The 16,656-nt window shown below is 35.5% G+C and overlaps 2 protein-coding genes across 4 annotated transcripts; one reads left to right on the top strand and one right to left on the bottom strand.

The window, feature by feature from the left end:
- Window positions 1-60: 60 nt before the first annotated feature.
- On the top strand, window positions 61-8,291 carry LOC113044186 (protein NOXP20-like). 3 transcript variants are annotated; one of them, XM_026203903.1, is made up of 13 exons: window positions 61-282; window positions 1,535-1,852; window positions 1,957-2,041; window positions 2,152-2,321; window positions 2,563-2,697; window positions 2,857-3,009; window positions 3,652-3,817; window positions 4,207-4,292; window positions 4,449-4,658; window positions 5,310-5,449; window positions 5,530-5,602; window positions 7,575-7,628; window positions 7,775-8,291. In XM_026203903.1, exons 1-13 carry the CDS (start codon window positions 91-93, stop codon window positions 7,898-7,900), a joined length of 1,908 nt encoding a protein of 635 aa, XP_026059688.1. In that variant the 5' UTR covers window positions 61-90; the 3' UTR covers window positions 7,901-8,291. The 3 variants fall into 3 exon arrangements, with proteins under 3 accessions (XP_026059688.1, XP_026059689.1, XP_026059687.1); XM_026203904.1 differs by having other exon boundaries at window positions 2,152-2,333; window positions 3,652-3,778; XM_026203902.1 differs by having other exon boundaries at window positions 2,152-2,333.
- On the bottom strand, window positions 7,930-15,127 carry LOC113044187 (uncharacterized). The gene is made up of 12 exons (XM_026203905.1): window positions 14,847-15,127; window positions 13,412-13,612; window positions 12,905-13,315; window positions 11,919-12,023; window positions 11,717-11,797; window positions 11,591-11,638; window positions 11,124-11,171; window positions 10,931-10,969; window positions 10,246-10,272; window positions 9,965-10,006; window positions 9,306-9,350; window positions 7,930-9,215 (listed from the first exon to the last, which is right to left on the bottom strand). Exons 1-12 carry the CDS (start codon window positions 14,923-14,925, stop codon window positions 9,148-9,150), a joined length of 1,194 nt encoding a protein of 397 aa, XP_026059690.1. The 5' UTR covers window positions 14,926-15,127; the 3' UTR covers window positions 7,930-9,147.
- Window positions 15,128-16,656: the final 1,529 nt, after the last annotated feature.

Raw genomic sequence — 16,656 nt, 5'->3', positions numbered from 1 at the left:
CAAACCCACTTTGAAACGCAACGCCACCTTAAAAGCCGAGACCGAACCTATTAATACCTCACACTGTCTGAGTTAGTACCACAGTTACAGATGAGTGTAGAACTGATTCGAATTTATACGCGAGGTGTGACTGGCATTTGTTCACCTATTTATTTCCCTGTTTACAAACAAAGTGCCAAAAGTTCAAGTGACGTCACCATCGACAGCACCACGCGACCCTGCTGCCGACGTGGCTCGAGCGCGAGCGGAAAGGTTGCACGAGCGCGACTGTCAGCAGAACTGGTAAGAAGGGATGAGCCTATGAATTAACTTTATTTCACAAGAAATGACACTCCTGTTATATTTCCTATGTGTATTTTGCATTTCAGCCTTGTGCTTGTATTTATAAAGTAACTTTCATTTTTCGCGTTTGTTGTTATTCTTTTGCAGCTAACGTTAGTTATTTTGGTTCAATTCGTTTGCACTGTCGCTTCTGAAGTGCTCTCAGAGTATATTTAAAACACTTTAACAATCTTCAAATAAATAAGTTACAATAAAAAAGACAAATATAACGGGGAAACGAATAAGCGGTTTGTAAGCAAACATAGGCGTTTGATTTTAGTTTCGTAATAAATGCATTCTTTAAGGCGTCATAAAACCGCAGGCGTCTTATTGTATAGAAACTATACGGTTTATAATCTGATTTATATACAGTTTCTGTATTTGTGTATTCATTTACTGAACGTCTATTCACAAACTAAAGTTTGAATGTGGCTGTAGGTTTCTAAAATAACCGCTAGATGGCGCTGCAATCTACATGAAACAAAGGCGCTTGGCACCATTCAGGGACAGCGCTGGTGCTGTGTAATGTGTCTGAAAGCTTTTCTGTTCACACACACGTACAATACAGATTCACTGTGTTAATTAATACTATATTCAAAATATGTATTAATAAAATATATAATATAAATTTCACACGCGTCGTGGGTTTTGCTACAGAGATGTTGAATAGTTGCTAAACCCAAATCTAAAACTAACCATAAAACAATAATTGTGTTTCACATTATGTCTGGAGCTATAATTTTTTGGACCAACATGACGGCAAATCTTTCTTATTGAAATGCCAGAAATCAAAATATTCCAAATAAATCCTAATGTAATTCCTGGTGTATTTTGGAAGCAATGGATTGAAAAATTAATCCACTAAAACGTAAATAATATAAATTATTATTGAAATTATATTAGCAACATATTAGCATTTACTCACCTAAATAATATCCAATTATTCTGTATGCTCTACAACAAGCCAATTTATATCAGATTTTTTGATAAATGGGTCTCTGAGCAACACATTTTTATGTGACTTTAGATTTCACAAGAGCAACATTATTTTGTTTTCACTGATTTCCTTATCACTGCTCGGTTATTTTGCAAACCTTAGTCGGAGCTCAGCTGTCTAGTCAGAAGTTAGTTTGTTGTCAATCACAGCCACTCATGGCCAGCTGTTAGCATTGCCTCTTATTACACTGTCTTTGCTAATCTATTTTTTTATCAGAGCACCATGTCGCAAGATGAGACCGTGGAAGACCTCATTACAAAACCTCCCCCTTCCCTCCAGCTGACTGCCTCTGATGAAACTGTCACCATAGCTGCAGCCAGCACAGATGAAGTCCTCTCTATATCACAGCTCTCACTAGACACATCGACCCCTGACGTAACCAATGCAGCTGCAGAAGAGAACATTACAACAACAGGTGATAAAGAGACGCAGGACCACCCATCAGAAGAAAAACCTGAGGGTCAGGTGACTGAATGTGTGGATTCGGTCAGCTTGGATCCAGATGTTACACAAGAAGAAGCACAGGGAACAGAGGTACTTTTGATAGGGTTGATTTGTGTTTGTGCTATGTAACAAAATCCATAACCTTTTTTATTTTTTGTGTGTATTTTGTTCTTTGGCTGTGTGGATGTTATTAGCCCCTGGATGAGTCTAAATCTAAAGGCTGGAGTAGTTGGGGCTCCTGGGGGAAGTCACTTCTGACCACTGCTACATCCACTGTGGGTAAGTCACCATAGTAAACCATACAGTAGATCCTAACACAGTTAACTGTCACAGAGAGAGTATCTATCTATCTACAGTTGAGTGTTTTTCTATCTTTCGATTGTGTCTAGGTCAAGGGTTAAGCTCCGTAAAAGAGAAAGCAGGTGTGGCATTACGAATCCGTCAGAGCTCATCATGTGAGGAGGCAGAAGAGGCTCATGAGCATTGTGGTGCAGAGACGGCAGAACACGTCCAATCAGAAGAGGTGCACAGAGGAGTCCTGTCAACCATCAGCAGCGCGGTTCAAAACACTGTGGGTCTGCACGTGTATAACACACATCATTAACCTTAGCGGGATTTACCATGATCACTGACATGCAACAAAATCAGACGCTACACCAGATGAATCTGGAGAGGCATTTGAGATAGTAATAAGTCTCGGCTGACCGTTTGTGATTAAATGACCTAATATGTAAGGTGAATGAATGTTTCTTGTCTCTTCATCGTAGAAACTAATGAAATGTCCCCCTCTTGCTTATCAGGGAAAGTCAGTGATAACAGGAGGTCTTGATGCTCTGGAGTTCATTGGAAAGAAGACCATGAATGTTTTGGCAGAGAGTGACCCAGGTTTTAAAAAGACCAAAATACTGATGGAGAGAACTGTCTCTCTGTCCCAGGTAAGAAGGTCAACAAAAGCTCAAATAATAATATTGACCATGATTATTGGGTGTTGTTACCCAGCAGAGTGCCTACAACTGTCTTACATCGGATTCCAGAAGATACTAAAATTCTGCCATATTTTCAGTGTATGTTTGTGTATGTGCTTATGTTTGCAGATGTTAAAAGAAGCGAAGGAAAAGGAGAGAGAGAGACTGAGCAGTCAAATGGTCACAGAACCAACCGCTCACTATGGGATCTTGTTTGATGATTACCAAGGCTTGCCTCATCTTGAGGCACTGGAGATACTCTCCAATGAGAGTGAAGGGAGGGTTAGTAACACCATAACACCATCATTTGCATTTACCCATATTACATTTTACAGCTTTATTTTGTACTAATGATCGACTGCCTGTACAGTTATCCAATTATTACACCGCTACTTATCAAATAAATAAACAAATGCACATGAAATATTAATATGAATTTAAATATGTGAAGAAAAACAGTACTGAGTGATACTATTGACATGAAACTAGCATAAACAAACATTAGTCTGTGGTCAGGCATTTTTGTTTTCAGCATGGAAATTCGTCAAAAGTGACAACAGAGACTAATTTGTTAAAACAAATTCGGTTCAAAATAAATGATCTTTTCTTTTGGGCAGCAACTTCAGTTTCTTCAGTTTAAGAGGAGCTGTTTTCAACATTGATGGTGGTGATAGGAAATGTTTCTTGAACACCAAATCATGATATTAGAATGATTTCTGAAGGATCACGTGACGCTGAAGACTAGAGTAGTGGCTGCAGAAAATTCAGCTTTGTCATCACAGGAATACATTACATTTTACAGTTTAAATTATAATAATATTTCAGAATATTACTGTATTTTTGATCAAATAAATTCAGCTAATAAGTAAGATATGAAATCCTTGTCCTTTTCTTCTTTTCATCGTGTAACTCTCCTCATTTCAGGTGCAGGAATTCTTATCCACTTTGGAGGAGGAGGATTTGGAAGTTATGAAGAAGGAGCTGATAGCAATTAAAGAGATCTTCATCAGTCATGACGAGGAGGAACCTGATGCTGCCTCAGGGGAAAACGGTGAACTTTATTCACAAATTCAGTGTTCCACTCCTCTCTGTGAGTCTTCAAATGCCAAAACATATGTAGACAAATCCAGATCACAACCAAATCCGGACCACAATCAAGATACTGTGCTTGAGAAATCTCTATTACAATTTATGAATTAATGTAAATTAATCAAGGGAAAACATCACATTCACACCTTTATTTTTACAATCCAATCATAGATTTTGTGTTAAAATGAATAATTATTTTGGCTGTGAAATGATTTTATAGTCTGTAATTCTGGTTGAAATTACCAAGTATTGGAAAACCTAATATTAGCAGATCTCAGTGAACAAACTTTGATTTTATATGACAGTTGACTCATTCAGAGCACTATAAATATTTCAGTCCTCCACATTTTTGCCCTTGGGTATTAAATTTACGTGATCTGTGTGTTTCAGCTGCTGATGGAGAGGAGTTTGTCAGTGTTCTCACTGAGCTGCTCTTTGAGCTCCATGTTGCTGCAACTCCAGACAAACTGAACAAAGTACAGACACACACACACACACACACATTGCAAATCAACATGTAAAATAAATTCATAGCTACACTCTCCAGCACGCAGACACACACACACACACACACACACACACACACATGTTATTCACAAGCATAAACACTAATTATACATTGTGCCCTGTAGGCCCGTATAAAAGCTCATGATTGGGTGCGAGAAGTGGAGCAATCTCGGGAAGATGTCGAGAATGTAACAGAGGAATTAAAAGAAGAGAGCTCCACCACTTGCCCTGCTCCAGAAAAGGGGGAAAAGAAAGAAGAAGAAAAGAAAGAGAAGGGAGAAGAGGGAGATAATAAGGAAAACAGTGCAAAGGACGGAAACTCAGATGCTGTTGAGGTGAGAAATGTCTTCAGTGTGTTATCTTAACTATATAAAATACAAAAATTCATATATATATATATATATATATATATATATATATATATATATATATATATATATATATATATATATATATATATGTGTGTGTGTGTGTGTGTGTGTGTGTGTGTGTGTGTGTGTGTTTCATTGATGAGTAGAATTTTGAAAAGCATTTAATTGAAACATATTTTTAAAAGGATAAATCTATTAATTTCTTTCATTTCATTATTAATTATTTTATAATAATTATTAAATATTATTCAAATTATATATATATATATATATATATATATATATATATATATATAAATATTTTTTAAGAATCTAATGCTTATAACGGCTGCATTTATTAGATTACAAATAAAGTAAAAACAGTAATATTGTAAAATATATATATATATATATATATATATATATATATATATATATATATATATATATATATATATTAATCAATCTTAAATAACTGTTTTAATTCTATTCTATTCTGTTCTATTTTAATTAATTTTTAATGTGACGTGATGGCAAGGCTTAATTATCAGCAGCCATCTATCCAGTCTTCAGTTTCATATGATCCTTCAGAAATCATTCTAATATTCTGTGTATAATGTCTTTTTGTGTGTATAGAAAGTATATCTGTCATCAGTGGGCAGTCTTGCTGAGGTAACCGCTCGTAGTATAGAACAGCTACACAAAGTGGCTGAGTTGATTTTACACGGACAAGAGCTGGAGAAGCCAGCCAGCCAACAGGCCAGTATACTGGTCAGGTGAGTTCCTTGGCCATTTCCATAAGATCTTAGTAGACCAATCTTTTTTTAGCTGTTTAGTGACTGTTGTCTATGCTCAGGTTAACCAGTGCCATGTGTAAGGAGGTCAGATGCCTGGCCCGAAAGTTTTCAGACACATTACTGGCTGCAGGGGTGAGTCTGACTGACCTGAGATCAGTTCATTCTGAAAACATTATTGATGACATAACTGCTCCCTTTTCATTTCTTAATGCAAGTTCATAGTCTTATTCTGAATGATGGATCAGTTAACGTTATTGTGAAGAAAACAAACATTTGTCTATGTCATCAAAATGTAATAACTAATAGCTCAGTCTCTGTAATTACTTTACTCTTTCAGATAATATCACAAAAGCATTTTTATTTTTTATCCCTCCAACCACCTGTCACATTTCATTAAAGGGGTCATATGATGCTTTTTAAAGATATTTTTTTTTTGTGTATTTGGTGTAACATAATATGCTGACATGCATTAATGTTATGTTAAAGGTTCTCTATGCCCGGTCTCTCTCAAATGCATTGTTTTCTACTAAGTCCCTCCTTCTGACAAGAACAGTCTGCTCTAATTGTCCATAGTAAATAAAGTAAATGTAAATACTTTTTTTAGTCTTTCCATCAGTTCAAGCTGATAAGAGGAACAGAGTCACATAACAGACACAGTGATGAAGCTTGTGTGTTCGCAGTACACAAGCCACAGACGGTTAAGACAGCTGACTCCACTGTGTGACCGTCTCTCTCTCTCTCTCTCTCTCTCTCTCACACACACACACACACACACACAATGCGCAAAACTTCGCATTTCAACATTCAATAGGAAATACTGAAAACAATAACAAAACATACTTACAGTACATGATACAGGAGCACCATATTGTCGTTGCAAAGTCAGAATAACCTCCTCTCCTAGGTACCATCGGAAGGCCAAATAAAGTGCTTTTGCTTTCGCCTAGATACACATTACATCTCCCTGACATGGCTGCTTCAACACTAACTGCAGTTACTGAAACCATGCCTTCTTTCTTTGCGTGAACATTTGGGCAGCATTACACAAATATTTCCACATAGTGACTTAGACATGTGGGGTCGTGTTTGAATGAGCCGTTTTAGGGGGGCATGAGACTTAACTTGGATAAAGAATATCTCTTTCAATTTGAGACTTTAGTCTTTGCAACTTTACAGATCTTCTTTATGCACCAAAAGCTTGTAACACTCCAAAGAGAAAGGAAAAATTGAAATCGCATCATATGGCCCTTTTAAACAAGTCAATTCATGATTGATATTTCTTATACTTTTTTTTTTGTTGTTGTGGAAAATGTGCCATAACACAATGAAAATTACAGAACATACAAAAAGTTTGTCAAAACAAAATCATGACAGAAATTTATTTATTATATTAAGTATGAAATTTGACAATAGTTTACGTGAATCTTTAGAATCGTTAGAATCTTTATTTGTCAGGACAGATCAATACTGCCCTCTTGTGGTTTGGGAACATTTTTGTTAAATGTTTTGTTGTATCTAGGACCACATTTACTGAATGGGGCAAATTAGTGTAAGGCCACTATCATGAAAAATAAAAGCCAGTTTATTTCCATAATGACCAAGAGCAGCACAAATTAGCTAGCACTTATTGCAAACATATCACTTTACCCAAAAATAAAAGTAGTCTCATCATTTACTTGATAAGATCATTCACTTTTTTTTAATTAAACATAAAATAATATATTTTGAATAATGTGGATGGTTGCTGGTCCCCATCGACATCCATTGTATAAAAAAAACAAAAAAAAAAAAAAAAAAAAACTAGAAGGCAACTGGGATCAGATGTTTCACTATGAAATACATCACATCATGAAAGTATATGAATTATGAAAATCGGTTTCAAATGCTGTTGCACAAGTTGTTATCATGTAACTAAAACTATAAAAAATCAGATTCGTTAATTGAAATGATTTTGTGATTGTCCCAAAATATATATATATACTGATATACTATAATACAAAAAATGCGTATACTTTTGCTTTAAGTCAAAAGTATACAATTTTTGTGCAGAATTTTAGAATTAACATGCTTCTGTTTTTTGTCTCTCTATTTTTTGACCCTATAGAGTCAGAGAAAAGCAGAAGTAGTAAATCCTCTAGTGGACAGTGTGATGCTGGAGGTAAAACTGAATATGATATTCTTTTCATAATGCAGCATTAACAAATGATGAGACTGCGGCAGGGGACTTGATGATAATAATTATAATGACTGTAGTTTTGATCATGATGACCCTTTATCACTACACTGTGTGTCTTGTTTCCTCAGGGGTGTAATAGCACTACCTACATTCACAATGCATTCCAGCTGCTGTTGCCTGTTCTCCAGGTCTCACATATCCAGACCAACAGACCTGCGGCTAAGCCAGCCCCAGAGGCAGCATCCACAGAGTAGTGCCTGCATTCCGTTTGTGTGCGTTTCTGTCTTTAACTGTGTTTTGTATTTAGATATGTTGCTTCAATACGAGAGCTTACACCAAAAAGTGCAATTCTAGTCTATATATAGACTCTTACAAGAAGATAATTAGGAAAATAAGACTGAAACTCCTAACTTATTTAGGAAGCTGCTTATGTATCATGTTTTCTTTTTTTAAAGTTACTTTACAATATAATTAAGATTATTAATCATGTGTTGTATTGTCTGAGAAGATTTGGAGGTCTGCCACTGCCATTCACTTAAATTAATCCATCACTCATACACTATTACCAGTTTTTGTATGGAATAAAATGAACCGAGAACATAATCTGTAATGTAAGTAATAGGAAACTAAAGACTGAAATTCTCAGTACTGTGTGTTTTTATTCTAGCATCTGTTCTCAGTACCAGTTACAAATCTCTGTACATTTTAAGTTGATGTGAAGATGAAAAGTGCATTATGGAAACATGAGTATTACTTTAATAGCCACAAGAGTTTAAGACTGGGGTTGTATAATTATGAAATCACATTAGTGTTGCCATGCTGCTTGCTAAATGGATTTTGGAGAACCATGCACTATGGTTTATGTTTTCAGCCTAGTCAGAAATCTTCCCTTTAATTATTTTTTCAGCATTGGGCAAACATATTTTGTTGAGACTGTGTGTGACACAACACTATATTGTGATGCATATTCCTGTAGTTAAGATAACTAAGAGAGGCACTCTTAGTCTCTGCCTGTCAAAAATGCTGAGCAGAGCATAAAACGAAAGCTGGTAAATGAGTGCACAGAAGATTAATTTATATATAGTTTGGTTTGTGCAAAATGTTTAAACCTGAGGTATCTTTCCAGAATAAGTGATTATGGGAAGCATAAATAGGAAGCATAAGTGATTATGAATCAGTTTCACATGCTTTGGTGCAAATGAAAGTGTCAACAGGTGCACTGGATAATGCTTTTTCAGGCAACTGCTCTCTCCTTATAATTCCTGACTTTGATAATTTGATAATTTTAATTATTTTAAAATTATTTTAATTTGATAATTTTTGATAATTTTCTGGAGCAGTGTATATTGCTTGTCACTATGGTTGGTCCAGACGATGGGGTTGTAAAACATTATACTTGTCTAACATCTCGTGCAGACACTTTAACCTGATGTTTATCTATGGAGAAAGCATGATGAAGTTATCTGGCCTCTGTCGTACTGTAAACAAATCGATTGTCTGTTTAAGGAAGTGCCTCTCTTTCTTCTTCATGAGCAGAACATGAATAGTTGCTTCGATGATGCAGGTAAGCTAGAAATGGAAAAAAGAGAATGGAGAACTTCAAATGAATGCTTCAGAACTGATTAGCTCATTAATTAGACTGGAAACATGGTCACTTACTTGGTGGTTTACAGTGGTCCTGTGATTTTTGTGCTTTTTTTAACTCTATGAAAAAAGAAATATATTGTTGTACATATATATATATATATATATATATATATATATATATATATATATATATATATATATATATATATATATATATATATATATATATATATATATATATAAACAGCACAAATATTGTAGAATTCTATAACCATGGCAACATCAGACTGCCAGGAGGCCATCCGTAGAGTAATTTATTCTGCCCGGAGCAACATACTGGCATCAAAGATCTACTGATCATCATCAATGTGACTGGATGAGACATTATGCAAGATTCAAAGACTGTTTCAGGCTATACTGGAAAAGAACTAGTAGTGACATCAAAATACTAAGAGTGTACCATCATCAAACATCAGAAAGTGTTTCATCAGCTGATGAACGAGGAAATCAGAGTGGACATCATTTTGAAGTAATAGTTTGCTTTGTAAAGTCTCCACTTACACTGAATTTAAAGCATACAAATGCTATGTTTAATATTCTAAACACATGGAATGCTTGGGGGGTTTGACTTTTGGAGCATTTTTAATCCAAAATAATAAGTGATTTCTATTATAAAGAGAAAAACTATACTAATATTTTTTTTACAATTTTCATTATGTAAATGTGCTTACCTTTCTCATCTTCATTTTGCTCTTCTTCATATAGTGAGGTCTCTGGAAAAAAGTCAATTTTAGTCAAAATATTTCAAGTCATATATATATATAGTGTAATTAGAAAAAACAGAAAGTGACATCACACAATCCATTTCTCTAAATTTGAAGTTAACCTGTATGTAAGATCACTGGAATATATTTATTCAATGCTAGTCATCTGAAACTAGGCCCTATTGAGTTTTAATTTTGATTTGTTTATTGAAAGAATAATATGTAAATGTGTTGTGTCCAATTCATACCTGTGATCTCATGGATTGGCGACAAACCTAAAACATCAGATACAAATAAAAAAATTCAAACACATACCATAAATAAAGGCCTGAGGGAATATACAAATATGCTGTAGAGGAAACCAGTACAATCACATCAAGTATATACTGAATGCAACTACCTACACAGTACACACACACACTGTTTTTGATGGTATGTGATAGTGGGTGTGTGTGATAGTTAAACTAAAAGTGAAAACTTCTTCCAGGGAGCAAAAAATTATTATTCATTGCAGAATGTCTGCTATTCCATTTAATAAAAGTGAACGGTGACCACAGCCCATAAAATGCACACAAAGCATGAAGCATCATATAGCTCGCATACTATATGTGCTTTTATGTCTTTTTTGAAGTGTGCCATTCTCTGAACCCCATCCACTTTATTTCATTATATGGAAAAGAAGTGGCATTAACATTCGCAAAAACTTCTGTATTTATATCCCCCAGAAGGAAGTCAAACTGGTTGGAACAGCATGAAGTGAGTAAATGATGACACAATTTTCATCATGAGTGTCATCATTAAATTACTCCAAGACCTAATCTGTTTGCCTGGCACCCGAAATAGTTTCAGGCTGAGTTGCTTTTCAGTAACCTGCCACCATTACAGACACTTCTATTTTAATTATTGTACTTTGTCACACTGTATAAAACTTACTTCTCTTGTATGTGAGGTCAGCTACCTTCAGAAGGTTTTCTGGAAAAAGTATATAGAGAGTGTTAGTGGCCTGGAGAATTTCTATTCGAGTAACCTCAGTGCCAGGTAAAGATGTAAGGGTTGTATTCTGATAAAGCACAGATTTCTTCTGGGTAAAAAGAGTGCAGTATGATAGAACAGGTTGTTTGTTTACCTTCTGTTCTGTTCCCCATTGAAGATTTCTCAGAGAATACATCACCATCTGTCGAGATGTAGGAGACCGAAATTTATCAATCTTTAATAACTATATGACAATCTAAAAATATGACCCACCAGCCCTTGTTATTAGATTCTCTACTTATATAGTGCCTTGTAAAAATATTATCCTGTTCTATTTTTGAACATGGTATTACCATGGATTTTGGTCATGCTCCAGAGTAATACCAGGGTATGTCATGGCTGCTTCGAAATAATCTGTGTGTAAAGCGCTAGATAAAAGTAACTTAACTTGGCTAACTGTTTGAAGATCATTGGAGGACCATTTAAATATCATATTTATATTTTTATGAATGTGGTAATCACTCAGTGCCATGGTACCATTGTACCTGATATGTTTCTTTTTTGTGATTTATTTATTTACACAAATGAATTCGGATTGCTTTAACAAGGACACTTGCTTACCACTTAAACTGCACATTGCTATGGACACAGCAGGGACATCCCTCATTACTGAAATTAAAAATGAGAGAACTGATTAGCACAATTATAGAACAACTTTGCAGCTCTAAACTTGTCAGAGTCACTCACAGTTTTCTTTTTGTTTACTGAGCTCTTTGAGCTGACGTCCACGGGCTAAAACACGCACAGATGCAACTGAACGGGACTGTCCTAAAGTGAGAAGACCAGAACGAGATCCACGCAGCATTCTCAGTTATACTATAATTACGGATTCCAAGTTGAAAATGTCTGTTGGGCCTGACTAGATTTGTTTTGTAGAAGTGATACTCACGTTTCCTGCTCTTAAAGATCAGGTTGCCCACACTCAATAGGGTTACAACAATCACAGTCAGTACCAGAGCCAACCACACCGAAGTAATCACACACCACCGGCCGTCTAACAACAAGAAAAGTGGAGTACAATAGCAACAGAAAACTTAAGAGGGTGCAGCGTGACATGTGTGAAACATGAAGAAACAATACAGCATGTTTACAATGCTTAAACACCATGCACACCAGGGTTACACTATCCCCTTGTCTTGCCTAGCTGATTTCACACGTACATTAACTCAGATAACCTTGTATGAGTCTGGAAGTGTGCTGTCTGAAAGGATTTGTGGTTTTGCATACGTCAAACACTGAGTAGATTGGCTTGATGTTTTGCCATAATATATTTATCAAACGTTAGGTTGAATTATGAAGTCCTGCTGTCTCCGTCCATGCCTGAATCAATAGACAGGATAAAAGACAGTCTCAGCTCTCCTTCAGAAGGAATTTGTGAGGGATGTGGAGAGACTTGGGTGAGAATGAATCATAGTGTAGAAGTATGTGTTGGGCAAAAATATTTATTTATATATATATTTATATATATATATATATATATATTTGATACATACTGTAAAAATATTTTGTAATAGCTGAAATATTTTCCAAATTATTTATTCAAATGTATTGTATTATTATTATTCACATTAAACTCTGTTTGTCCTTGAATCAGTTCTTATTATCAGTTTTTATTTGTTACCCTTGACCACAAAACCATAAGTAGTCATAAGTAGCACAGGTATATTTGTAGCAATAGTCAACAATACATTGTATATGTCAAATTAGTCGATTTTTCTTTAATGCCAAAAATCATTAGGATACAAATTAAAGATAATCCTAATAGTAATGCATTTAGATGGACTGACAAGAGGAATTTAATTTTATTTTAAATGATCAAGGTTTTGTGTGTAGCATGGAATTGTTGCAGATGACATTTTTCTGACAGTTTCTCACCCTTTCTCGTTTGGGTCACTGGTAATGCGGCAGATCTGGCTGTTTCATTGTTCTCCTGGTAGTAAAAGAGGAAACTGCTGCTGGTTGGTTGACACCTCAGCTCATCTGTATTAGCTGTTGCTTGGAAAGACGCTGTAGTTGTTTTGAGTGAAAAGGCAGTTGGGTTCGCAGAAGAAGTGTTATTTAAAATGGAGGTGTCTTGTATTGGAGGGCTGGTGTTTTTTTCTTGCATGGATATGTTCAGATCTGGACATTTGCTGCTGTCTGGTGGGAGGTAGCAATAAAACAGTCTCTGGTCGTTTTGGGCTCCAGCAGTGTATAGATCAGTGTTGTTGAGAAACACAAAATCACTAATGTTCCATCCAGAGAGATTGCCTGCCTTCATCGTCAGTAGCACCATCACATGATCTTCTATGAAATGTAAAACATGCATGCAGTTATTACTGTAGACGATGAAGATGCAGCTGTAATATTCAAACATGAAATCATAATGAACATCTATCTCACCTGACTGTGAGGTATTGTTCTGGAAAAGCTGCAGATCCATTTCAGTCGTACACAGATACCAGCCTTCAGAGTGTGTGTGCTGACTGCTGGCATTTATCATTTCTGTCACACATGGAGGGTCATATGGAGCACACAGCTGTGCATCATTCTCAGGTGTGCATGGGTCAAAGGGCTCACAGAGAAACTCAATTTGTGATGTTTCTGAGAACCAAAAAAAACAAAGAAATGGTTTTAAGATTTTAAGTTAAAATACATTTCATTTAAAATACACTATAATACAGCAAAAAAATAAATAAAAATAAAAAGTGAAATCCATTTTTAAACCCATGTGCCTAACAGTTCTTAACAAACATACCTTGTATTCATGTTATGATTTTTATTCATGTAATGTGGTGTAAAAAGTATTATTTTCACTAATATTCTTTGCTTCTTATTCTCTGCATATTTACAAAATGTTTCTGATCACACCAATACTTTAATTTTGTTGTCAAAAGTTTTTTTCCAGTTATAATAATAATAATAATAAAAAATACATCAAAACCATTAGTTCAAAAACATTAGTCATATACTGTAACTAGCTATATTTGATTTTTCAGTAATTTAATTTCTTACATTTACTTTTTAATTTAAAAAAGAATATATGAATTCAGGACAGTTGTATCACCCTTCTTTTTTCTAATTGTAATCTTCGAAAATTTAAAACAGGTTTGTCATAGTTGAGGTGTATTCAAGTCATTGTATGTTAATATTTTTACATTTCATTGTATAATTTTTTCAATGAGATCATTGACCCATCTATCATCTGACATCAATTGTTTGCCTAGCAGTATTAAACACAACACATAACCTACAAGCTCCACAAACACTAAAAGAAAACGTTTTGAAATAACGAAAAAGTTTTGACTTTTGAAAAAGTTTTTAAATATTTCTGGAAGTTGCTCTTCCCGTTTTCTCAAACACCAGAGTGCTTTTCTGTTGATTTTGGTAAGTTAAAGTGGCATTTCCTGTCTCAACGTTACAACAACACATCAGCTTAACATAGCTTGTATCAAAAGCTATGTTAAAAGACCTAAAACATTGAAAACAAATATGTATTAGTATAGATTGTGTGTGCATTTGTGCCACACACACTCACACACTTAGTGGTTTTTAACCTCTTAACATACCATGTCCAGACCACACTGATATAGTCATCGGAGTGAATGCCAACTGTTTTATCCTAATTTAAACTTTGACATACAAATGGTAACATTGCACATACCTCATCATGTATCTATAAAAGACATGGACCACACTGATGTTTCATGCTGTCAATCATAAAAGCATCGTTGCTCTGAAACGCACGTGCTCTCACAAACCCACACTGCTGCCACATTTCTCTCACTCATGCTCTCCCAAAGACCCCAAGCCATCTTACTCCACTCTTTTTACTTACTTGGAAAAAACTCTGGTAGACACAGGATGAAGGTGATAAAGAAGAGGATGCTGAGTTTGAAGGCACCTGATCTTGTCATGGTAGAAGCTCCTCTGTAAGGTCACCTAACCTCTGAACTTGCTGACCCCACATTGGAAATCTCCCACAGCCTCACACCTTGCTTTCGGCTTTTCCAATTCCACTTTTAGTTTAAAATAATCCTACGTATGTAACAGACAGAATTTTTTTTTAGCGTTTCTCATTCATGACTAACACGACTAAGTCTTGATTACATAGATGAAATGCTTTACCACTTCCTGTCTGTCTTCCTGTTTTGTGCAATTATAAAAACAGAAAGAACAAAGAAAGACATTTCAGGTTGTTAATGTGTTTGCTTGTCTCATAAGGATTCAAATAATTTTAGACTTTATTTATACAATTATTTTAGTTTAATATTATATTATATTATATTATATTATATTATATTATATTATATTATATTATATTATATTATATTATATTATATATGCACCAAAAAACCAAGGGGTCATATGATGCTTATTTAAAGATCATTATTTGGTGTATTTGGTGTAATAAAATACATTGACATGTGACAAGCGCAGTCTGCTCTGATTGTAAAGCTGACCCAATGCATTGTGATTGGCCGAACACCACACGCAATCGTCAGAAAGGTAATGCCTCTTTCCATAATCACGAGCTTCATCTTTCAAAGTAAATGTAAAGACAGTTAATAATCGTCTTAGTTTTACCATCAGTTCAAGTCCGAAAGGGGAACAGAGTCACGTGACAGACACAGTGATGAAGTTCATGGGTTTGCAGCATACTAACCACAAACGGTTAAGACAGCTGAATCCACTGTGTGCCCATCTCTCTCTCTCTTTCACACACCAACACACACACACGTGCGCGATGCGCAAAGCTCATCATTTGAGCATTCAGTAGCAAATACTTAAACTAATAACAAAGCATACTTACTGATTCAGAAGGGCCAGACTGTCGTAGCAAAATCAGAATAACCTCCTCTCTTAGGTTCACAAAATTACGTTAATAATTTTTTAAGTTAAACTGGTTAAACAAAGCAAAACCAAAATCTTTCCAGGTACTCTCTGGAAGTCGTGTCCTATTGGTTAAAGAGTTTGACTTCTAACCCTAGGGTTGTGGGTTTAAGTCTCGGGCCGGCAATACCACGACTTCGGTGCCCTTGAGCAAGGCACCAAACCCCTAATTGCTCCCTGGGTGCCGCAGCATAAATGGCTGCCCACTACGGCGTGTGTGTGTTCACTGCTGTGTGTGTGCACTTTAGATGGGTTAAATGAAAAGCACAAATTCTGAGTATGGGTCACCATACTTAGCTAAATGTCACGTCACTTTCACATACATAAACTCTTGGCAGAATGACTGTGAAAGTCTGTGTGATAGAGCCTGAAGGAGGTTTCCGCTGCAAAGCAAACAGGTTTGATCAAGCACAAGAGCATCCAGTTATCAGGGCAGGGCAGAAGCAAGGTTTTCATCAGGACCCACACTGGGATTAGGAGAGCTCTGAGCACCAAGCACTTTATCAGCATCATCCAGTGAGCTCCCTGTAGATGACTACTGCTGCATTTACACCCCTTAGGCAGTATTTGAACTTACCGTAAAAAACATGAGGAAAACATTACACCATTCAAAAGACTGGACAAAGCCTAATGCATGATCCTTCAGAAATCATTCTACACTGATTTGCTGGTCAAGAAACATTTAATCACTATCAATGTTAAAAACAGTTACTACTAAAACTACTTCATGTTTCTGTAAATGTATGTATTTACCA

Source organism: Carassius auratus, chromosome 26 (genome assembly GCF_003368295.1).
Source record: "Carassius auratus strain Wakin chromosome 26, ASM336829v1, whole genome shotgun sequence".
Taxonomy (NCBI): domain Eukaryota; kingdom Metazoa; phylum Chordata; class Actinopteri; order Cypriniformes; family Cyprinidae; genus Carassius; species Carassius auratus.
This window is presented reverse-complemented; position numbering and strand designations above follow the sequence as displayed.

What these genes read in the sequence shown, in the direction of transcription:
- LOC113044187 (XM_026203905.1), bottom strand. Translation starts at nt 14,925, where the DNA reads ATGACAAGATCAGGTGCCTTCAAACTCAGCATCCTCTTCTTTATCACC. An exon ending in GAACAATACCTCACAGTCAG is followed by an intron (nt 13,316 to 13,411) that starts GTGAGATAGATG and finishes TACATTTCATAG; the next exon opens with AAGATCATGTGATGGTGCTA. An exon ending in GATCTTTAAGAGCAGGAAAC is followed by an intron (nt 11,798 to 11,918) that starts GTGAGTATCACT and finishes TTCTCACTTTAG; the next exon opens with GACAGTCCCGTTCAGTTGCA.
- LOC113044186 (XM_026203902.1), top strand. Translation starts at nt 91, where the DNA reads ATGAGTGTAGAACTGATTCGAATTTATACGCGAGGTGTGACTGGCATT. An exon ending in CGCGACTGTCAGCAGAACTG is followed by an intron (nt 283 to 1,534) that starts GTAAGAAGGGAT and finishes TTTTTTTATCAG; the next exon opens with AGCACCATGTCGCAAGATGA. An exon ending in TCAGTGTTCCACTCCTCTCT is followed by an intron (nt 3,818 to 4,206) that starts GTGAGTCTTCAA and finishes TGTGTGTTTCAG; the next exon opens with CTGCTGATGGAGAGGAGTTT.